The following is a 24,870-nucleotide window of genomic DNA, read 5'->3' as shown; positions in this document are numbered from 1 at the left end:
TGAGCTGAAATGATTTCATGAAACGGTTTGAATTCTATTCTTAATAGCTGCTCAATACTTATGAATGTATGGGTAACCATAACAGAATCAATAAAAAAAAAGCCTCAGTGTTTAATTTCGCAGTGATATACATGACACACACACACATATCATAGTTATATGTATGTATATATACATATGGGGTTACATGTATCTGATATTTGAAATAAATATCTACGTATATATAAAAATAACTAGTACAGGGCAAATGCACACATAAAACATAAAAACACATGCCTAGTGCATGACCAGTCTGAATAACTTCACGAGAGGACAGTTCAAGGGAAGTAATAAGGGTGATAGCGCACTAATTCTGTATTAGGATTTTTTTTTTATTTTTTGGTCAGTTAACAGGAAATTTTTTTTGAACACGTTAGTCGTTATATTCTTACCACGAAGAAAAGAAAATATTATTGACACGAATAAAATGAAAGTTTTTGATACTGTCTTAAGTGATTCACGTGAAAATATTTTTTGTCTTAGAATTACTCATCATTTCTCACATGAATTTCAGTTACTTACAAGAATATTCTCATATATGTTTGTGTATATCTTAGGGGTTGTTCTAACATTGAAAGTTTGACTATGAAATGAAAATAAAAGTATTTTCTTATTTTCATTTGCTGGACTCAAAACTTTTGGACACCTTCGCGTATCAATCAGTGTGTGTGATAGAGGGAAATAGATATCCTGAAGATTGCTTGAAGACACAAGGCGTTATAAAAACCTGCCTAGATCCGCGTCTCCAAAGCAAGAACTATAAGCAGCTCGTATTTTTATACTATGTACATTAAATAGTATATGTATATATACACACACACAACTTATATAACATATATCAGGAGAGAGCATTATAATTCAGAAAATATTTTCTCTAGAATTCGATGTAGGTGACCGTTAATTATAATATACATAATATAAAGTAAACTACACGAAAATAGTCTATGTTATATACACGCGTAAATGTATATTTTATATGTGTATAATATATATAGTAATAGACTAGGATAATATAAAACGGGAGCACATGATCAAGCTATGATAGAACTACACCGGAAATGCTGATGATGAATGTACCGGACTTTACCGATGATATACGTACGGAGATGAGCGAACTACGTGTGACGAATATGTACGGAAGCGACCGAATCGCTAGGATTTGGTGCTCGTATTTCATATCAAGTTAGTTGAAGCCTAGGACTGCGGCTGGACTGGTTGACGTATTTTCAGGCGGCACTATCTTGTACTATTTATATCTATATGGACCATGTCTTCGTCTAGATTAAAATTTTTCATCAAGAGATGTCGTTTGAAACAACCTATTGTTCGATGAAAGAAATATCGCTTTTATGATAAAAGAATCCCACCACATATATTTGATGTTTAAACTGGTAAGTTGTAACTAATTTCTCTTCCTTTTACCATTTAAAATTCTGCGGTTAATTTTCCTTCCGAATTATTTTGCCTTCGATTTCAATGATTTGTAATTAATTTCATCATTCCTATTTCTATTCTAATTCGATTTCCCTTCTATCCCCTATTTGTTGTAATCAACTATACTGAATCTTTCTTTTATATTACGTTTAATTTCACATATTAATTGCTTCGACGTTGAATCAAGAGTCTAAAATCAACTTGAAAATTGTTCAATATCTCGCTTCCACCAAGAAGTGAGGTATAACAAGTTCCGTACGAACAAAATGAATATAATGTTCATTCTATAAAATACATATTCTTGTTTTGGTCGTGTATAGAGCAATCCAACCTTGTCTACAATTATATATATATATATGTATATAGTTACACAGAAAAGGTTTTGCTTATATATTCACTATATCTGTGCATTTGACCTTTCGATGGAACATGCCTCTTGCTTTCATGTTTCATCGCAATCAACAATTTAAAACTGGACAACTAGTTTTTTTTTTAATTATGTAATAGGATAGTTTTATTTTGTCTTGTATATTGAAGAACAACTGTTGTGTTGAAAACCCGTTTTCAATTAGGACTATTTTCCCGCTTGGTCCTTCCTCCAGTTTTGAATCTGAAACTCTCGTTTGAAGTTTTTTCCCTCTTTCATGAATCTTGTTTATATTGCCTGAAACAAGAGTTTTCTGAATTTTTTCTTTATTCTTTTGAAAATTGATGAACTAATACTGAGCTTAAACCAATTCTATTTCATTAATTTTTTCACAAACTAACTTTCGATCTTGTACCCTAAACTGTTTTCTCATTTTCTCTTGTTAATTGACACTGTTCTGCTTTGTCTATCATAACTTTACATATTTATGTATGATAATTTTATATGTATTTCTGTGTTATTTTACATGCTCAAATAAGTATTTCTACTCAGCAGATTTTTTTGTTTTACTAATACCCTATAACTTTTTATATATGTTATATATTCTTTCCCGCTATCTAAATCGTCAACCTTCCTTTACTTCAAAGATGAGTGTCAAATGAGTGGGTATTTTTTCTAATGTGGGATGGTAGTCAACATTGAACTAAGCTCACGGATGACGTCTATTTGGTAGTCCTTAAGTTTTTGATAAAAAACTTGGACCTAAATTAAGGAAAATGACAACCCTTATATGTTCAAGTATACATTTACATATATCATGGTTTTTGATTATTATCTGGTATTTTAGATAAATAAAATTACAGCTGTCCTTATTTTGTGATGAATTTTTTTAACATCACTTGTCTGTAGGGGTCTTTGGATTGGTATTGAGGAAATGGAAAACTCGATAATATTGACACACTAGCTGGTCATAGAAGTAAAATTCTTAGTGATTTCTAACATGGGGCAAGAAATCACATTTTGGAGGAAGTGCATGGTCGATTGTATCGCCCCCTTCCCACCCTAGCACTTTCGACCCCGAAAAGATGAAAATACGAAGTCAAATCTTTCATGAGATTTGGAACTCGGGACGAAAAGAGAAGTGACTGTATACCACATGATATTTCATCCGCTGCCCTATTGATCCTGTCACTTCGACCATGATAGATACAGTAAATATAGTTAGATGTTTTCATTAATTTCAAACGATGAACCTTTAAGGGTTGACGGGTCAAAATGATCAGATAATGATTGAATTTTGTTGCATACATTTGTAGGCTACCACGCATTGCACACTTCCAGACACCCACACAGTGTGTGTGGGAATTAGGATTTGGTTCTTCTTGGAAAATATTTAAGGCTTTAAATATATATTCTAAACCTGTTAACATAAAGATAAAGCAGTCTTAGATTTTTTTTTATTGTACCAGCAACATTCAGAATCTACATTATTTTTCCAATTTACCATTCCTTAAAGTATTTTTCTCCAATATTTCACTTCGGGACAATTCAAATTTAATTGATTAAACACATTGCTCTTCAGTATTTAGACTTCTTAGAATACTATGTAGGGATCGAACTAAGGCGGGGGTAAAGAATACGTACACCACCCGTTTTCGGCGTGACAAAAACTCTAATCTTAAACCCTAACCACCGGGTGTACGTATACTTTCGCTTCGAACTAAGTGGTACAGTAAATTCCATTTCTTTCATGGAGCTGTGTATTTTGATTTTATGAGGAAAAAGTTTTATTTCCGCTATAAAACACCCACACATGTCAGAAAGTATACTCATTCAGGGCTGAATGTGTGACTTGCTGTTTGGATTCCCTCGTTCCTGAACCTTCACGATATCTGACGTTTTTCGGCGGAATTTTGAAATATTCCAAAAGTTGTCCTTCGAAAGTGCCACCCTTCTAGTGAAAGGGAAGGGTTAGTTTTTAATATTTTAAAAAAGTGTTCCTGTGTTTTCTGTGGAATGGAAATTACGTTTCTGGATTTTTTTTCTTCCTAAAATAGATTTGAAAACTTTTTTCTCTCGATGGATATTTACTGTCAAGCAATTATTCCAATGTATGTGTATATAATACTAAGCCTCATCAAAATAAAATTCCATTATTTTTGGTTGGTCTATTCCACAATTTGAGCAAATCAATGAACGCTTACATTGATGATCATTGGATATTGAAATCATATCCGTAAAAAAAAATAATAATCAGTCGTATTTGAGAAAATTGGTGGGCTTGACCAAAAGATTTGTGTAATGTTACAACAGCCCTTTCACTGATAAAGGTATAAGGTACCAGTCAAGTTCTAGTAGCACTTTCAATTCTCAGTTAAACTACAATATTAAGTGTTGCTTTATTAATGACAAACTTAGTATCATTTATTATAAAACTATAAATTTACCATTATTTGTTGATTTGAAATGTATAGGTAACTCGTCTTACACTTTTAAAATCAATATTTTGAAACATCTAAATAATTTAGACTTTTAAAGACTTCACTTTTTTTTTCATTAACAAAATATAGAGGAAATGGTAAATTATCCTTAATATATTTTGAATTTCTTACTAAATTTCTGATCTAGTCTGCAATTTTACTCTTGTAAGTGAAGTGTTAAGTTTTTGACCCAGATACATTTCTGTCAATCCAAAAACACGAATAAAAAACAAACTTAAAGCAACCTAATTTGCAAGCATGATTGACAGGTGTCATTTGAAGCTTCATGTAAATATTCGATATATATTGTGGAACCATGGTTTTGATGGATGCAAATATCACTGTATTTCGCTACTTGCCTCAAATAATGTTTCAGTCTGAAATCCATGGGTATTTTATAATTTTTACTTTGTCATATTAAGATTTAGAGGCTTTTACCGTTACAATCAGAGGTGCAAGTGTCGAATAGATGACACACCATTCATGGCTATATGTCTTGTTCTGCGCACCTTAATTCGTATGTGTATTCGGAATAGGTACTAAAATAGTTAAAAGTGATGAATGCCCTCCTTGGCCTGAGAGCGAAATAGGCTGATTCTCTTTTAATGTTTTAGAAACTATGTATGGTCAATTTATCAAGATTTATGAAAGTGTTAAATCTTAAATTGACCTCTCTGTTAGGATTAGTAAATCTTTGAAAATTTTACCAAAATCTGCAATACTAATCCTAAGAATTATTCTTTTAAATTTTAATAGAATCTCACATCTAACATGCTTTGATACAGAAACGTTGGCACGCCGGACGAAATATGCTTAGCGGTATTTTGTCTGTCTTTTATGTTCTGAGTACAAATTCCGCCGAGGTCGACTTTGCCTGTCATACTTTCGGAGTCGATAAATTAAATACCAGTTGCGTACTGGGGTCGATCTAATCGACTTGTCCCATCCCCCAAAATTTTGGGCTTTGTGCCCGAAGTAGAAAAGAATATTGAAGTTTTAAGTATTTATACATTGTATTTGTTTTCACCGGTTTTTGTGTTCGTGATAGGTTAATGAATGGCATTTGCTGATTTTTGTCGATGTTTGAAATGAAACTTCGATTGAATATTTTAGTAAAACAGCATAGAATCTGAAGAAGCTAATGACATTCTGAGTCGGCAAAAAGAAATAATTTAAACTGTAGAATAGATTTTATGCGACTGTTTGAATTTATATTTCTATTAAATATTTGGGTGACTTCTTGCAACTTCCTCTGGCAGTGAAGTCCCTTGATTTTGGTCGCTCTCCTTTGAAGAAACACCTTAGCCCTATGGTACCGGTGTAATTTAAACTTAATCCATCGGTAATTTAATTCGAACTTTATATTGTGAGCACCAATTAAATGTTTAAACATGTAATTTTATATAACATTGGTTGTTTTCTTTTCTCTAGAATTTTTAAAGTTTAATAAGCGGAGTGAATGAATTCTTAAGCTGTCGTTATCCTAACTCATGTTTTATTTTAGAAATCGACAAACATGACTATTGTCTTTATTACCTTTGTCCATGTTTTGCAACCTTCTCCAACACGGTTTATGTTGGCCTATTTTTACATACACTAACCATCACAATTTTTTAAGGCTGCATTATTTAAGGCTGCATAATGATCATTATTCTTGCTACCCGTTGTTGAAAATAGATCCACAGCCATCGCAATTCTGATTTCTTTTTTCATTTGGACAACTGCAGGCCTTTTTTTCCATATATTTCATTGTATCTGTATGTAATTCTCCTTCCAAGGCTGAAATATAATGCTTTTAGATTTAAACGTAGAAGCTAATAATTTATTGGAAATGCATTTTTATTGTAACTTATAGCTTATCAACCGTTAAATTTTAATCACAATTAGACCCCCTTCCAGTTTCCGTCTGTGGCAATGGTAGATAGACCAAGATCATTGGCATTGCTCCTTTCTCCATACCTAGAAAAAAGTTGCCATTTAGAATTTCCAAAATACGGGCGTTTAAATTTGATATCAGATGAAAATATCTTCAGCAATCATTAAAAAAAAAGCTAATTTGTAAAAATATTTTGTGGTATCAACTGGGTTTTGGTGGCAAAAGTAATATGAATTTTTTTTCTTGGTTAAGTTTCCAGTTAATTTCTATGGCCATTTTCAAGACAATCATCTATATTTACTATCTTGGCAAATTAAAGAATGAACTATTTCCTATTGTTTCAGCTTGTTTCTTTGGCTAAGTACTTTCAGGCTAGGAGTTCTTTTATTTGAACATTTAATTTCAGAAGTTCAATTCGTGAGCCTTTAGTTGGCCTTTCAATCAATATACGTGTGTATGTATGTACGCATCTATCATTCTTATAGATTATATATCTAAGTATGTAGATGTTATGTGTATGTATTTATGTATTTATGTATTTATGTATTTAAGTATTTTCCATACTTGAATTCGTCAGACAAAAATTTGCTAAGGCTGATTTTCTACAGCTAGATGCTCTTTCTGTTGCCAACTCTCATTTGTTTCCAAGTAAGGTGTTTCTTCTTACCTTTCAAACACAAACGGCACACTCTGATGGAAGAATGCCTATTTGTTCATTTTTCGTCTGTTTTGATGCTAGTATGGGCTAAACTTACTGAGGCAATATCCTACAAGTGGATGCCCTCCTGTTGCTAACCCTTATTTTCACATACGAGCTCTCATATGTCACATATCTTTGAAGGCATAAAGTGATTGGATATCTTTGCAGAAGCAACAACACAACTTGAAGCAAGCATCTTTTGCACAGTGCACACACACACACACACACACACATGCATACATAATGGACTTCTTTCAGTTTCCATTTACCAAATTACAAAACCTAGGTCAACCCAGGTATATGTGTGTGTAAATCAATCACATTTCATAATTATCATGTTTTCTGAATAAGCAAACACCTCTGCACTAGTGTATGTTACTTAAATTATAGTTGTATTAGTTTTTGAAACCAGTATCTCCTGATGCACACTCACACATCAATATAGATGCATCACTCTCACTCTGAATCTTGAAAAGCTTATGTAAAATTTATATTACCACTGACTGCCATGTTACATAGGAGCCAAAGGGAAAATGAATTTGGGTTTGATAATTCTACATTACCACAAGGTTTTCAGGATAGCAACTGTATCACGATAGTTGGAAGCCTGAGTGTTTGTATGTATTCATTCATCTTTTTCCCTTTTGCATTCTAGCATAGTTAGATGGGGAGTTACTTGAGGCAATATTTTGTGACTAGGGGACTTTATTCTGCAGGTCTTAGAAAGCATAGAGTAACTGGTCGTAATGCCAAAAGTGAATTTCAGATTCATTGCTGCTTTTGATTAGTTTGTGACATTCATGGAATAGCAACAGCCATGCATATTTACCTATGTTCATACACACACATGCATATATGTATACACTCAGTGTAGACAAACATACATGAATGAATATGTCCAGTCTAATGACTGAGGATTGGTGGTTTCAGCTCAGATATTGCTATCATTTCTTACCATACATTCTGCCAGATTCCTCTTAGTCTTTGTTGCATATGGACCCATCCAATTTCTGAGGATGCAGGAGACAGAGGTTCTTGCTAACATGATCAAAATATTGCAGTTTTTGCTACCTGACCAGTGTCACCAATTTTCTTCCTGTTCTCATCTTGTCCAAGCCTGAATTGGTTGGTAGTAAAGTATTTTTCAAATACACACGACATCAGTAAAATAATTCTCAGTATATCTGTCCATTGCATACTGGTGTGGAAAAAGGATGTAGATTAAAGAAATGTCATATATCTATATTCACACTCCTTGTGTGTGTATATATATATATATACATACACACACACACATACACTTATGCATGTATATATATTTTATGTATATACATTGTGTATGTATTTGTATACATTTTTGAAGTTCACTTTCCCTTATTTACATGGATCAGTTTGAATTTATTGAAGCACATGCTTGCTTGTTGCTGAGCTTGATCTGTTTCCAAGTAAGGTAATATTTCCTTTTGATTAGACATCTTTTCACAGAACATTAGAAATGAATGACATTGGTTGGTTGGTGACACTAGCTTACGACTACCATGCAATATCGAAGACAAGGTGAAACACATATGTCATTGGCTTCTTTCAGTTTCCATCTCTCAAATCCACACAATATTTTGGTCTGCCCTGGGCTAAAGTAGAAGGCACTTCCTCAAGGTGTCACAGTGTGACTGAACTTGAAACCACAAAGTTGTGAAGGAAACTTCATAATACAGCCATTCCTACTCGCGTATTTTGTTATATGCTCATACTTATATACACGTGCGCATGTAGGTGTGTACATACATACACCCATATATATATATATATATGTAATTATTTTGACATCTACTTTTCCAAGTTTATGTGAGTGAGAAAGAGTTTGAAGATTTTTTATTGCTGTATGCCTTTCCTGTTGCCAACCCTCACGACTATTGAATGATGTCAGATAGAATGGGATACACACACTCTCAACTGGCTTCATTCAGTTTTCACTCACCAAATCCATTTGCAAGGCTTTGATCAGCCTGGGTCTACATTAGAAGTCGCTTGTCCGTGGTAATGGTCAGTTAGTCTTGAGCCCCAAATCACATGGTCAAGAGGCGATCTTTTTAACTGGACAGTTTCCTGCACATTTTATATGAGGCAGTGCTTGAAAGTTCTTGGCTTTAAGAATATCATGAAAGGCCTGGTTGGAGGCCCAATTGTCCAAGTCTTTTACAAGGCTTAGAAAAACTGAAGGACTGCTGCAATAAGTGTGTGAATCTGATCCTCCTGTATTTTCTTTTACCTAAATCCAGGAACTTTTCAGCACCCCTCGTGTGCGTGTGTGTGTGCACAGTTAAGTTTGCCTCCCACTGCATTGGTACCTTGAGCAAATGCCTGCAATTGTAATTGTGGGTTGACTAAATCCCTGTTAGTGTATATGCTAGGTGGCCACTGAAAGAAGCCCTTCACATATGTATGTTTAAGTTTCCTTGATAGTTGTGAGTGAATGCCACTGTCATACAAGCAATGTCATTCATTTCCAATATTCTGTGAAAATGTCTGGCCTTGGGTGAATATTATCTTGCTTGGAAAGAGGTGAAGGTTGGTGACTGGAAATGTGTTTGGTTATAGTAAATCTGCTTTGATAAATTCAATTTGACCCATGCAAGCATGGAAAACTGGAGCTTAAATGATGGCATGAATATGTTGTGTGTGTGTATACACAACATATGGATTTGTGTACATGTTTGTGTATCTATATATGCTTGTGTATGTCTACCAAATTCACTCAAGTCATTGCTTGGTCCGGGGCTGTAGTGGAAGACACCTGCTCAAGTTGCCATGCAATGGAACAGAACCAGAAACCACACGGTTTCAAAGTGAGCTTCTTAACACAGCTGTCTCTGTATATATGTATGCAGACTTCTGTTCCACAGAGACTTGCATATTCTCTAAGTTATATGTGTATATATACTATGTCTCTATATTTTGTGTGTGTGTGGATATAAAAACATATACATGTCTGTGTGGAAATGAAGTTTACTGCATAACCAGCTTGTTTCAGATGTCATCCTGCTGTGTAGCACCGTTCAATAGTTCAGCTATTGTCATGGCATGACAAATTCCTTGAGAGTGAAGGTGGCAACTGTGCAAGTATAGGTATTTCTTTCTGCGTGTCCTGTTAGCGATAGTGATATTATCTTCATGACTTGTGTAAAAACGCAACCCATAGCTTGGTGAACTCTACACTTGAAGACTAGTGGAATAAAATTACCTTGACAAATGTTTGCATTGGAAAGACATCCTGCAGTAGAATACTTTGACAAGTCTTGCCCAGCCCATGCAAACTTGAGAAAAGCTGGCATAAACAGGTGCACAATATAATACATGTGCTCACATGAGTCAGATGACATTTGTGGAAGTGGATTTTCTAGGCTGGTTGCTCTCCCTATTGCCCACACACACAATATGTTTGTTTTCCTGTTACCTCATCCTCAAAGGACCTGTGTATGTGTGTGTGCATTTGCACATGCTCACACACATCCAAAGTACAAGGCATGGGTCTGTGTTGAAGTTCATATTGAAACTATGTGGCTTTAGGTTCAGTGCACCTCAGTGCTGTGCCTTGGTGCAAATGTCATCTACTGTAACCCCGGGATTTGGTAGACAAACTAAAAGAACACATGCATAAACAGGCACACCCACACATGCTGTTATATTTAATATTACATGCACATATGTGTGTGTATTATATATTTTGTGTATGTAGTATATGTGTTATAGACCTTATCGAATGGTTGGTGTTCGGAAGGGCATGTAGCCACAGAAACCAATCCTAGATTGAGGCATTGGAAATGTAATCTGCTGACCTGTCAAATCATTTAACCTATACAGCATGGAAAAAAGCAAACATAAAATGTGTATATTGCATGTACATTTGTATGTGCCATAAGGCCTGGCTATGTAATTAAGAAATTCACTTCACAATCATGTAGTGTCAGGGTCAGTTCTGAAAATTGAAAGAGCCCCATTGTGCATGTTTATACGAGTTGTGTATATCCATATCTTTTCTTGAGATCATGTGCTAATTGTGAACGGACGTCACCCTCGTACAAGTGGGTGTCGTTTGTTTGCAATCTTCCATAAAAACATGTCTGGTCGTTATGACATTTGTGTTTGAAGGACTAAAGGAAATATTCTTTTGCTCAGAAACTGGTGAGGGTTGGCAACAGGAAGAGCATCCTCTCTGTGAAAAATCTGTCTCAGCGAATTTCATGTGACCCATGCTGGCATGGAAATCTGGACGTTAAGATAGCAGTGTTATCTATCTGTGTGTATAATAAGAAACATAGACATGTTTTCGCATACTTTTTCATTGCTGGAATGGTCTGGAGCGAGACCTCTTTTGGCAGTAATTCTATGGTTGGTGCCAACCCTTACTTGATTTTCATTTGTACCTTATTCCACGTCTCTCTGTTTAATTACTGCATTTCAAAATTGAGCAGTTTCTCTCTTACTGAGAACTATGATTCTTAGACAAGAATAACCTGTTGGTATATATTTCAAAACTCTTCCTTTTGCCATCATCATTGCTTCCCTTCTATTGTCTATACGTATTCTCGCAATTTTCCCTCCAACTTGGGTATATATATATTTCCATCTTTTCTTCATTTCCCATCTTCTCCATGCTGACATTTGGATACCATTTAGAAATTTCTATGATTCGTTCCTCATTCTCTAGTACTTCTGTTATCTCAGATTCCCTCTTAGAAAAAAAATTATCTTCACTGCTTCTCTCTTAATGATCTTTCACACTTTCTCACAGTTTCTATCACTATTTCACGGTTGTCTCATCCCGAGTGTCTCTCTCTCTCTCTCTGTCTCTTGCTGGCTGAGACATGCAGTCGGGCGAGATGACAGTTTGCTCGTTCTTTCTATCTCCTCTCTTCCACATCTGTTTGCACAGTCACTATTTTCGCCATCTACATTCCTATAGCGTGACAGAAAGAGGGTAACCAGTAAACAAAAGCGACACGTGACTTGACCATAGACTCTTATCAATACATCTACATACGTACATGCATATGTACATTCGTTCACTCATTTATTAAAAAATTTAAGCATTTTGCACTGTTTAACTAATTTATAAGTACCAGACTGAAATATATTCCCTGGTAAATGTGAATGACTAAAACCTTACAGACGGTGACCCAGCATAGACACTGTCCAAGGACTGAAAACAGTAAATTAATAACAATATATATATATATATATATATACCATCATATATATACATACACACACAATACTGCTCTATAACTTAGTGTACTTCCTATTTGGATTTAAGTTTTACTGACGATATATGTTGTAGATACATATGCGCGCGTGTGTGTACATTCTAGACAGCAATTGGCAGAATCATTAGGGTTCAGAAAGAATACCTTGTTATTTGTAACAGCTCGGGGTTCCCTCGACAATATGGATATTGGTATGTGAGTGCGCGCGCGCTTAATATATATTTATATAATCAAGCATATATGCGTATCTATGTATTTCTATACATGTGTATACACACGCAAGTGTGTGTGTGTGTATATATTCTTTTACTTTTTTCAGTCTTGACTGCGGTCATGCTGGAGCACCGCCTTTAGTCGAACAGATCGACACAGGACTTATTCTTTGTAAGCCTAGTACTTAATTTATCGGTCTGTTTTGCCGAACGGGGACATAAACACACCAGCATCGGTTATCAAGCGATGGTAGGGGTGGGGCAAACACACGCGCGCATATATATATATATATATATACACACACACGTACACACGATGGGTTTCTTTCAGTTTCCATCTACCAAATCCACTCAAAGCTTTGGTCGGCCTGAGGCTATAGTAGAAGACACTTGCCCAAGGTGTCACGCAGTGGGACCAAACCCAAAGCCATGTGTTTGGGAAGCTATATATATATATATATATACACACATATATATGCATATATGATTTGCCTTATTTTGGGCCCTCAACTCCTGATAGTTGTAGGGATGCCATCATGGCAAGTATCTTGTCTATTTTTTTTAGACCTGGCAGAAACCATTGCTCCCCACTTCTGTCCGTTGTAAATTTTGCCTGGAGAGGCTCTGGCAGGATTGGTATTTTATTTATAGACACTGAATGGGTGGAAAGAAAAATTGAATTCTTTGGTATTTGAACTGAGAGTGCAGAGATCCGGAACGAATAACATAAGGCAGCCTGACATTCTAATGACTTTTCTAGTTCCTTGCCTTCTATGTTTGTGTGCGTGTGTCTTTTGTCTCCATGTCGGTTTTTTTCCCTGCTAGCATGGGTTAGATGAATATATTAGTGAGGCATTGTTTTACAACCGGATGTTTCTCGGTTAAGGATTACAATATTCATCCATCCATCTTCTCCATTTGTCTTTTCATCTATCCGTGCCTCCATCTGTCTTTTCATCGATCCGTCTGTCTGCATTCATCCATCCTTCATACTAGTCATCCAATCTATTCATTTGTCTTTTCATCCATTTATCCCTCTCTAACCACCTGTCTTTAATCCATTCATTCATGTCTTTTCATCTATCCACCCATCAATTAGACTCTCTTTATTCATCAATCCATCTGTGAATCCATCCATCTGTCTGTCTATCCATTCGTCCGTCTATCAGTCCATCCACTTGTTTGTTTATCCATCTAACCATTCTTACGTTTATCTGTTTCTCCGTCCTTTCAACCACCCGTCCGTCTGTTGTCTACCCGTCCATCCATTTGACCGTCTGTCAGTCTACCCATGTATCCGTCTTTGTATGCAGGCATGCATGCATCAATGCATCTCTCTCGTGTGTGTGTTAGACTTTCCTTTTTTTGTTTCAATAGTAGTTTATATAGTTTTCTGTTGTCAGCTTATTGATAATAGTACTTTTAACACTTACAAGTTAAGCCTCTTAATTATTTACCATTAGTTGCTACTATCGCTTCTAAATTAAAATTTTTCAATCAAATTTCTTAATTTCTTATATAAGGTTTTGTTTCTGTGAATGAAATGGAAAGCTATTTTTAAAAAAAATATTAATAATACATATCACGTTCACCTTGCGGATAGTATTGTGTTTGGATCAGTAATCCTATTTAAAAAATGAATTTAAGAATTAGTTTACTTCGAATCAATAATAGTATGTATTTTAACCTGATATTTTACTTATTTTGTTTCAATGGCAAAGGATTCTTTCCTAAAATTTCTCTTCGATTCAAGTGCCTTTCCCTTCCAAGTTCGTTTCATTTTTTTTAATACAAACATTTCATTGCACTGAATAGCCTCTTGCATCCTTTTTTGCTGCTCCAAAAACGGACACTTTCCTTTCCAGTGTACCAACCGTCATCATACTCTTCTGTGTTTGTCTCCCCTCTTCTGCCTCGTCTTATTTAATTCTAACCATAATTTGAGAGCATTTTAAATTTAAAAGCAACAAGAATAAAAATTAAAAAAAAATCCCAATGTATTTCTACATTTATATCATTTTTGCCCTCTTCTCTTTGGTGTACATTGCTGTAATGACTAGTGTTGAAGGAAGAGATTCATATACTGCTCAGTTAGCGAACAGGGGTTCGCTCGCTAATTGCATTGCCCTCTTCATTTAATGCTGTTCACTGCTATTTCTATTGCATTTTTCAGTTAGTCATGTTCACTAATATTTGTTTTGCATTTTTCAAATTAGTCATGTTCACTCTTATTTCTCTTACATTTTTTCAATTAGTCATGTTCATTGCTATCTCTGTCACTCCGTTCAGTTTGTCCTATTCACTATATCTATTTGCATCCTTCATTTTAGACCTGTTCACTATTTCTTTTGCATTTTTCATCATTATTTCTATTCGATTATTTTCATGGTTTTGCTATTTTAAATGAAATACATTTTCTAAGATGTTTTTTTAAAAATAACTATCAAGACAGTTTTGTATGCTCGCTATCGAAGCCAACTAAAAATTATAATTAATATAAAAATTGAACATTAGTGATATTTTTTTTTCATTTTATACTGTTGTCCCACCAATCTTTTTTAAGTTTTGTTTCACACACATCCTTAGTAGGCGGGTATAGCCTCTTGCTTAGGCTATTAGACCGCCACATTGTCATCTTCCATGCCTTTTTTTTTTATTTTATAGAGAAAGAGCGGAATGTTTGTGGCTAAACTAGAAAGTATAGAAGGAACATGCAGTAGTGTAGCAGTAGAAGTCTTTCTGGGAGAGATTGTGGCTGTGTACAGTGGTGGTGAGATAGTAAGATTATCATGATAGTAGGGGTAGAACTAATTATGAAGGTTGAAATGCTGCTGCTGCTGGCAGTAGTAATCGTAGTAAGGTGAGAGGTAGTAGTAGTTGGACCGCTGTTAGCTTTATGTTGACCCAAATATTTGTCAGACTGTTTCTGCTGCTAACACACACAACTCACCAGTTTCTGTTGCTGCAACTACTATCGTTCAACCAACCAACCCCTCTTTCATGTTTAGACCACTCACTCAAACACACCTACTACTACTACTTCTCTCTTTAAAACTACTATCGACCTGCCTATGTATTTATACTGGTAACATCTCTCTTTCTCTCAGTAAATATGCTGGTACCTTCTCTCTTTTAGTGAATATGCTGGTTTCTTTCCCCACTCTCAGTTCATATGCTGGGCTTTCTCAGTTTATATACTGATACTTCTCTCTCTCTTTCCTGTGCTGCTTACCTTTTCTCTCTCCCTCTCTCTGTCTATTTGCTGGTCTCTCCTCGCAGTCTATATACTGGTGTCTCTCCCCTCTCCCTCTTTTTGTTGGTTTTCCCTCTCTCCCCCTCTTAATCTATGCTGCTTTCTCTCTCTCTCTCTCTCTCTCTCTCTCTCTCACTATATACTGCTCTCTTTTTTTCTATCTCTGTCTATTTGCTCTTCTCTCTCCCCCAGCAGTCTACATGTTGGTTACCTCTCTCTCTCTCTCAGATTTACTTATTCCTCTGCGCTGAAATGTTTATTGCAATTTCAACTCATTACTAACACCAAGTTCCTACTATATTTAGCATTATATTTCTACCATGACCACTGCTATCCCCTTGTCGCCACTAGTTGAAATAAATGTTAATATTATTACTGTTATGACTTTTATAAATGTCGTTCTTCATTCTCTTGCTAATAAACAGTGCTCGTTTATATAATTTTCTTAATTATAAATTATTGGCTATTTATAATTACTAAAACATGGATTTGCTTTATAGCAGTTTTCCAGATGACAATTTTTGTGTAGTTTGTGTATAGTTTGATAGGCGTTTAATCAGTGGACAGATACAAAACAAGAGGACGTAGTTTGCACTTAAATAGCTATTATTATTATTATTATCATCATCATCATCAGTGGGCAGGTACCACTGTTTCCTCAGAATTTTGAGTCCAAAGCTTCAAAGATACGGAATTGTTTCACGATGTTATAACACCTTTGCGAAAGGCGTTCAGTATTATTTCAATACTGCATTTTCTGTTTCTCCGTTATTATGTGGAGGCAATTTGCTCCCCTCTCTCCACAAATTAGTCAAGGTCGTTCTGATGAAACCTACGTCAATAAAATTCATATATATATATCGAAATAGTTTAAATCCATTTTAAGGATGTTCAAAAATTATTTATAAATGAATTTTATTTTGAAATTCAGTCTGGCTGGGGCGTAGCATGAACCAGGAAAAAAAATCTATTTTGCTTTTAGTTAGTTGGCTGTGAGGGCTACGTTTTTGTCAAATTTCTAGCTTGCTGTATCCTATAGTTCGCTTTGTTTCGTATTAATTAAATCTTTGAAATATTCTTAGATATGACACATTCATTCATGTAGAATGTTTTTTTAAAAATTAGTCAATTATATATAATATACTAATACACACACACACACACAAATTTAAGCAACATCGTAGCTGGCTTTAATTATTCTGTTAATCTGTTTCATTATTAAATTAATGTTGAATGTATGTTTGAAAATTTATTTTAAAAAATAGCTAAATGTTTCTTTTCATTTCCCCCTTAAAATGTTTTGTTGGTTTAAAAGAAGAAAATTGGAGCGACAACCAGTTTACTTACACGAGACACTTGTATGCATGTCCACCTACATACTACGATATTAAAGTGTTATAAATGTTAGATCTTCATAATTCTTTTTTTCTTTCAGATTCAAATGATCTGAACACGAATATTTTTTGTAAATCAAGATGAAATTCTTTCAAGTTAACAGTATATTTCGTGATGTAAAAGCTACATATGATACACGCACACACACGCAAACATATACGCACACACATTAACAACACATTGTCATTTATATGCATTTGTAAATTCTAAACTCGAGAGTATTTGTGTTACGAAATTATATCTTCCCCAAATATTATACTCTGGTTTGTATTTAATCTTCTGACAGTAATTTTCAAGGATGCAGACCCTGCTATGTGTGATTTATCTTTATAGTGTGCAGATTACGGTGCTGTTTATGCAGTTAGGCCGTGGAGACGACCGTGCCGTGTACAGACCGTCAATTTGTCCCTTGCGTCGGGGTCTGACATGAAACGCTTTCCCCCAAGGTGTACCTTGCTTGACTATGGTTAGAGGTGGGTCAGCGGCGTACATCCACAAGCTGCAGGAATCCACTTCTACTGCTGAATTTCGGCTGATAGTTTTTACTTGACGGTGCAGGGTTAGTACATGACTGTGTTTTGCTAGTGTGTGATCTGTATGTGGTTTTTAATAGTTGTTCAGCTGACTTTGTACTATAATGAACGTTTTGGTAAGTATTCAATAAGTTGCTTGGGGTGTGTATGTGCTAAAGGTGTATTGGTGTGGATAGAATGTGGGACAGTGGTGTAAGGTGAGGAAGTTTTGAAGGGTATGTTTGGAGGGGTTCTGGAAGAGAACAGTTTAGCGATTTGGTAGTTAATGATTAGTATAACTTGAAGAAGTTGAGCTGAATTTTCAGTGTTTAGCTTTTACCTTCAAAGTAATGTGTGTACACACATATTACACGATATCATGTTGAGGACGCTATTATTTTCGTTCTGACTTTTCTCTCTAATATTTGTATGTCGGTTTTATCATTAAAATTTAGCCAAACACTTCATTTGTATGCACTAGCTGAAGAAATGTGCTCAGTGAATTCGGAATGTCTTACTTAATCCGGTTTGCGAAATTGTACGAACCGAAAACAGTAATTTTTTTCTCTTATAAATGGAAGATTTAGTTGAATAAGATACTACTTAGGACTGTTATCTTTGTCCTCTGTCATATATGTATGTACACGTAGGCATACATTTCGTGAAATAATTTTACTAATATTAAAAAAAAAAAAAAATGGTTTGAACCTGAAGTCATACGTTATTTACTCGTTTAAAAATATTCTGCTACAGTTTGTATTTCATGTGGTGATGGATCAATTGCATTTACAGGCTTGGAACTTTGATAGTAAAATTTCAGTTCCTGCTGAGATGTGTTAATTGCAAATGTAGAATAGATTAGACAGTTTTTATTAGAAGCAAAAAGCCGTCTGATTGCGTTGCTTTGTGACTTTGTAAATTGTAATTTTAAGGGGAAAATTCAGAGAAACGATGTAGGAGGTAAAAGAAAATGAGAAACAAGTATTTTGTAGTCTTTTTACAGAAATCACACCTATTGATTAAGTGTCGATTTCGTAGTGTTGAATCGAGTATTGGTGAAGAAAGGGAGGTAATTGAGAATATTTTATTGACTGGGAGACTGGGAGCTGTTTAACATACACACATTTTTTTTTTTAATTTATGGAGTTTGTATCAATTTTTTTTTCATGTGGCTGTTAATTTTTATTTATTTTCACTATATCTTTGTATTTACATTTTCTTTTTGTAATTTTGGATTTTTGTCTAAACATGTTTAAAATATTTTCTGCAAAATATATTAAATCTACAAAGTTTGACATAGAATTTGTAACATTGTTTCATGTTGAGAGAATCTTCCTCACTATTTTAAATTTCCAATTTAAATATTAAAATTGCATTTAAAATCATTTTGTTCCTAATTGCATTTCAATTGCACATTGAGAAATTTCTTGCATGATTATATAGTTGTACTAATTTATTTGGGGGGTGTCAAAAGCAAATATTTAATTACATAAAACGCATATTAAAGCTGTTTGGAATTGCATTTCGTTAATCTATATATTTCTCGTGTGTGTGTGTGTGTGTCTTGTGATTATTATATAAAATGTGAGTACATGAATTTATGTAGGTTTTAGTGATCAAATGATCTAATAGTTATCGTTTGTATCAGATAGGGCAGGCAACATTTTAAGACAGACAATTATGAGCAAGTGGATTTGCTCTGATATTGGTATGAAGAGAATTAGAATTCAGTTACTGAGTGACTCTGTATTGTAGATTCATATTTAAACATAGAACTGTAGTCATATATCAACCATGCTCTGAGCACTTTCATTTGGCTTGCTTTTAATTGATGTAGAATTTGCTGAGTTTAGAATTCCAAAGTGCCTAAACTTTTGTAGAGATTTGTCTGTAGGATTTTACCCTGATTATGACACATTTTCAATGAATACTTTGTATTTAAGGTTGTTATAACACCAACCTACATGTGTATCACTCAAATTATTTACCTTAGAGCCATCAGACAACAATCCAAGCAGATACAATATTCTTAGAACACAGGGGGGATATGGAAGAATAAGTGGTTACATTTATATTGCAGTCTATAGTGGTTGGTCATATGAAGGGTATCCAATTATAAAAAAGACTATGCCAAAATAAATTAACAAATGGAGATATGACTGTGTGAGTTGCTTCACTGACAACACAATTAAATTGATACAGAATGGAATGGGCTCTTGAGGGTTGTTACTATTTTTTTGGAATAGTGGATCTTGAAGCAGATGATAAAGCTATAAATATGTAAATATAGGATTGAAAAGCCCTTTTGGATAGAAGTCGTTAAAGGTTGCTTGTAGAATCTCAACAAATTCTCCAATGCTGGTGATATGAGAAAGTACTCAAGTGTTTGGTATATGTTGCTAGAAGACAAAGGAGGTGATCCAAGTATGGAAAATGGCATAACAATGATGGCAGTGCCTTATCACAACTGTATACAAAATGCACATAGTTTAGGTGTGTATATACGTTTATATGTATGTATGCTTGTGTCTATGTTTGTAAATGAGTTAACTCATATGAGCAAAAGGTTAAGAAGTTTGTTTCACAAAAATGAGGTTCTTGGTTCACTTCTGCTATATAACATCTTAGGCAAATGCCTTTTTATCACAGCCTTGGGCTCACTCCAATCTGTTGAAGAGAATTGTCTTGTGTACAGGTATCTGGAACACTCAGCCCCCCTCCCCTTATTGTTCACTGAGCATGTAGCTTAGTTGATCAACAATTAGAATATTCATCATCAAGACTGAAGGATCCATTTACTTTTAATTCTATGTCTCTGTCTTAGTTGTTTTTGTCTGATGTAAACAGAAAATGCCTGCAACTCACACACAAACTGCACTATATTGTCCACTAAGTTTCAGTCAAATTGTAAGTCAACTCAAGGCTATGGTTGAAGACTTTTGCCTAAGGTACTATGCAGTGGTACTATCAAACCCATTGTGAAGCAGATTGTTAAACCAAACTGCTGGGATTTCTCTCCCTCTCTCTCTCACACACACACGCGTATGTATATGTGAAGGGGGTGTTATTTTAAGCTATTGTAACTTACTTTATCAGCAAGAGAAGAATTATGATTTGCACCAAGTTGAAGTCCTCTTTGTTCACTGGTTTGATGACATTTTCTGTAACCTGAAGTTCTCAAGAGGTTTCTAAATTTATTGCATCATCATCCTTGTAAATTCAACTGTTCAAATATTTAGCACTATTTAGTTATATTTGCCAAGTTTCTCTGTTCACTTGAGACATTTGTGCTATTTGTTACTTTGAACAGGCTCTAAATCAGTATGTTTCCATATAACAAATGTTTAACATTCTCTTCATACTTACGGGATATTGGGGATGTTGCAATATTTTCGATCTGTATTATATAATGAAACATTACATGTTTTCTTGAACATTTATCATCAGTAAAGTATTTTGAATACTGGTAATGGCTCCTGGCACAAAGCCCCACCAAGAAGATAGGCATATGTGTCTATAATTTCTGGAATGGATATTTGTACACATACATATTAAAATCGCTTTCCACAGATCTGTTTAAACTGTTTAACCTACTTACAAATAATTAGAAGTTTGGTCAGTGTTAAAAAGTATTAAAAGAATTTATTCTTCAATTACTGTTTCTTTCTGCTCATTCTTTTACAAACAAATTAACCTTTTAGCAGTCAGATTACTCTGTCAGATGTAATGTCTATTTATTTATTTATTAACATTGTTTTGAAGAGTTCAATAATATGATTGTATGTTCTTAAAATGACGTGGTAGGGTAGGTGTAAGAAGCCAGATCTGCCTGATCTGAACATAAAACAGCCTATGACCTATTTGGCCCACATATGACCAGTTTAAATGCTAAAGGGTTAATTAGTGTATGGCAACCTGACGATATCTCAATCTTCATGTTTTCCTTCTTTCCTGTCATATCTGCTAGGGAATATAATCAGTTAATGTTTAAAAATCAATTTACGGAGTTAAAATTATGAAAATATTTAATTTAATGTGAAATGTATTTACTGCATTAGTGTTGGATTTCCCTGCTAGATACTTTTTGTATTAAAATTTCAAGGTAGTGTTGATTTCATTAATTTTGAATTGCCACTTTGACACCGTTGTTACGTCTTCCTAATTCTGTCAATTTTATTGTTGCAGGTTGTGATATGCAGCTAGATACAATGGGAGTGAAGCGAAAGTTTGATGACCTTGAAGCCTCTGTGGATCTTCAATGTTATGGCAAGCAACGTCAGTCTATATTAAATATCACAATGCAGAAGTTATGCACAATACCAGAACGGCGCGTTGAGCCACCACTTTATCGGAATGTCCTCATTCGCAATACCTTAAAGCATATAGAACAGGAGTTGCATGATGAAGGCATCACTTTACCAATGATGCCCTCGATGGATTCAAATTTCTCTTATACCAATATGGATTCTTCTGACTGTTTTCTTGATCATCTACCTACTGACTCTTCTGATAGTCAGGACAAAGGAAATCATGATATTGTGAATAGTATTACTGGCCTTCGCCCTTTAGACTATACAACATCTGAACATATGGACATGACAGAGACTGGAGAGACTAACATTGCTGTATCGCCAACAGTTCGGTCAGTCAATGGGGACAGTTCCTCCAGCTCTGTTGTCCCCCTTATGACTTCACTAGATAGGCTATCGACTTTTGAAGGCAGTGTTAGCATTGCCCAGATCCCAAGTCCTACTAGTCCACTTCAAAAAGCTGATGACATTTTTGGGGATATTGATTTATCGCCCTTTGATGTAGATTTTGTGGCACTGGCCAATTCGAGCAGTAAGCTCACACCACTTAGTGCCGAGGAAGTTTTGCATACATTTCCAGGTGTGACCACCACAAACCTGTCCTCTCCAACATCACCATCCTCAGCGACAGCTGAGACACCTACCTATACATCACTAATAAACACTCAGTGCAGTTCATATTGTAGAACAGATGTTCTAGAAGACTTAGACAATATAATGCAGATACTTATAGAAATTTAGCACCAGACCTGATGGTGTTATAAATTATCAGTTATTTTTTCTTTTTCATTATATTTTCATTATTATTGTAGCTATTTTAAATTAATCTAAATTGAGTTTCAATAATTATTTACTACTACACTAGGAAATCTTTCTTCAAAATTAAGTGTATAATTTTTCCCTAAGTTATTTATATTTTAAAATAATCTCTACTGAGATTAACCCCTCCCCACATTTTTTTATTTACCAAAATCTAATATTTAATTTAATTCAAAATAATTAGTAGAGTCCCTGTAATATCTTCTATCAGCAAAAGTATATGTTACTGACCAATTTCTTTTAGGTTGAGGGATCACTTTTCAAATTCCCCTGAATCTAAACCAAAGGTTATTAAGGAAGGATCAAGTTTCTTCCATTTGAATACATGTATATATAAATATATATACACACACATACACACAGACAATATGCATGTTTGTATGTGTGTGTATATATATATATGTATTATGTATGCATGTGTGTATGTATATATGTATTAGATGTGTGTATGTATACATGCTCACGCAACACATATATACATACTTACACTTTTCTAAAAATGTAAATTATAAGCAAATGCCATTCCAGTTAGTTAAAAAAAAATATATTACCATTATTGTATCCCCATTACCACTTAACCAAGCCAAGAAAGTTTGAGCTGTTATGACCGCGGGCCTACATTTTTGCATGTATGATTGTGTGCGTGTGTATGGCTGTGAGATAGCGAGAGAAAAAGACAAAAAAAAGGGACGAATGAGCGAGGGAGAAAACTTTAGCACTAAGGTGGTTTGAGGGTATGTTGAATATTTGTTTTAAAAAAATTAAAAATAATTATAAAAAAAATCCTTTTCAAAATGTTGCCATTATTGGCTGTAATGTTTATTTATTAAAACTTAGAGAATAAAAATTGTCATATAATAATAACAAACCTAAACTCCCCCTAAAACCTAGTTTATATATATCTGACAGAAAAAAAAAATGTAATCAAAAACATCAACAGAGCCACAAAACTATTTTCTATATATGTACTTGATGGCAGCAGATTGTTAATGTGTGATCCACTATGATGATTTGAACACCATCTACATTCACTTGTATTATCAGAGCCACTGAATATGGTTTTTCATGTATGTGTGGTTGAATGTGTATCCGAGTGTGTATAAGTGCACGTTTTCACATGCAAGTGCATATATGTACATATGTATATAGAATATTTGTATGTTTGCGTGTGTGCATGGAGATGAATAGGCTGAGCCTAATATTGAACAGTGTCCAGTGTGGATATTGCTGTGATATACAAGGTCAAATTGTTTTAAAATTCAGAATTTTATTTCTTTTTATGCTTGTAATGGCATAATTTGGAGGAGGACAGAGGCAAAGTAATTGGGAAAAAAAATGTGTGTGTGTGTATATATATGTATATGTATGTACATATATATATATGTGTGTGTGTGTGTGTATATATATATATATAATATATATATAAATGTGTGTATGTGTAATTACATGGATGGAGAAATCCAAATAAAACCAAACAGGATCTGATGCTATTTCTTTCACCATCTCATGAAATAAACAGAGGTAAGAATTAGAGAGCTTGAATCCAACCAACCAACCAAAGCAGAAAATTCAAATTTCCAGCTTGGGAACTTACACAGGAAGAAAAAAAAAAAGACAGTAAAAGAAAAATAAAAAAGACTAAAAGGGTCCTTTTTCTATGCAGTTAGTGCCTTGGATGGAGTTATTAAATGTAACTTCTACTGGAAGAACTATTTACAGCTACCAATGTAATTATTGATAATACTACTGCTCTGTTTTCTCTTTAGCATCCTTTGCCTCCACTCCAGCAACTGAATATCTTTGGTATGAAAAACAAAGAAGCTCGTCTTACATACAACCCACCCTAATAATGATTATAAAAAAAAAAACTTTAAAAAAAAAGCAGAAAACAAAAAGAACAACAAACAATGCCACATCGATATATATGTGTATATATATATATGTGTATATATATGTATATATATTAAAATTATTTTCTCTTCCTGTTTTGTGATAACTGACTGCCAAAGAGCTCCTCTTATATCATGGAAATAAAAAAAAAAAACTTTTTTAAATTAAAAGAAAAAAAACTAAAAAAAAATGCAGTTTAATCTAACAAAAATTAAATTTGATATGGACTCTGGTTTTGTCGACCACAGCGACACAGACTCCCCCATTCCCCTTCTTTAAGGATTACAAAAATAAATGTAGCATATTCTTTTTTTTTCTT

The 24,870-nt window shown here is 34.4% G+C and overlaps 1 protein-coding gene across 2 annotated transcripts; it reads left to right on the top strand.

Moving 5' to 3' along the window:
• Positions 1-1,203: 1,203 nt before the first annotated feature.
• Positions 1,204-24,542, top strand: LOC115212765. 2 transcript variants are annotated; one of them, XM_029781439.2, is made up of 3 exons: positions 1,204-1,430; positions 17,354-17,579; positions 21,718-24,542. In XM_029781439.2, the coding sequence occupies exon 3, from the start codon at positions 21,726-21,728 to the stop codon at positions 22,581-22,583; it is 858 nt and encodes a 285-aa protein (XP_029637299.1). In that variant the 5' UTR covers positions 1,204-1,430; positions 17,354-17,579; positions 21,718-21,725; the 3' UTR covers positions 22,584-24,542. The 2 variants fall into 2 exon arrangements, with proteins under 2 accessions (XP_029637299.1, XP_029637298.1); XM_029781438.2 differs by lacking the exon at positions 17,354-17,579 and having other exon boundaries at positions 1,206-1,430.
• The last annotated feature ends 328 nt before the right edge of the window (positions 24,543-24,870 follow it).

Source organism: Octopus sinensis, linkage group LG6 (genome assembly GCF_006345805.1).
Source record: "Octopus sinensis linkage group LG6, ASM634580v1, whole genome shotgun sequence".
Classification (NCBI taxonomy): domain Eukaryota; kingdom Metazoa; phylum Mollusca; class Cephalopoda; order Octopoda; family Octopodidae; genus Octopus; species Octopus sinensis.
The sequence above is the reverse complement of the archived record's forward strand: the minus strand, read 5'-3'. Positions and strand labels throughout refer to the sequence as shown.

Coding starts and splice junctions, on each gene's coding strand:
- LOC115212765 (XM_029781439.2), top strand. CDS start 21,726: ATGCAGCTAGATACAATGGGAGTGAAGCGAAAGTTTGATGACCTTGAA.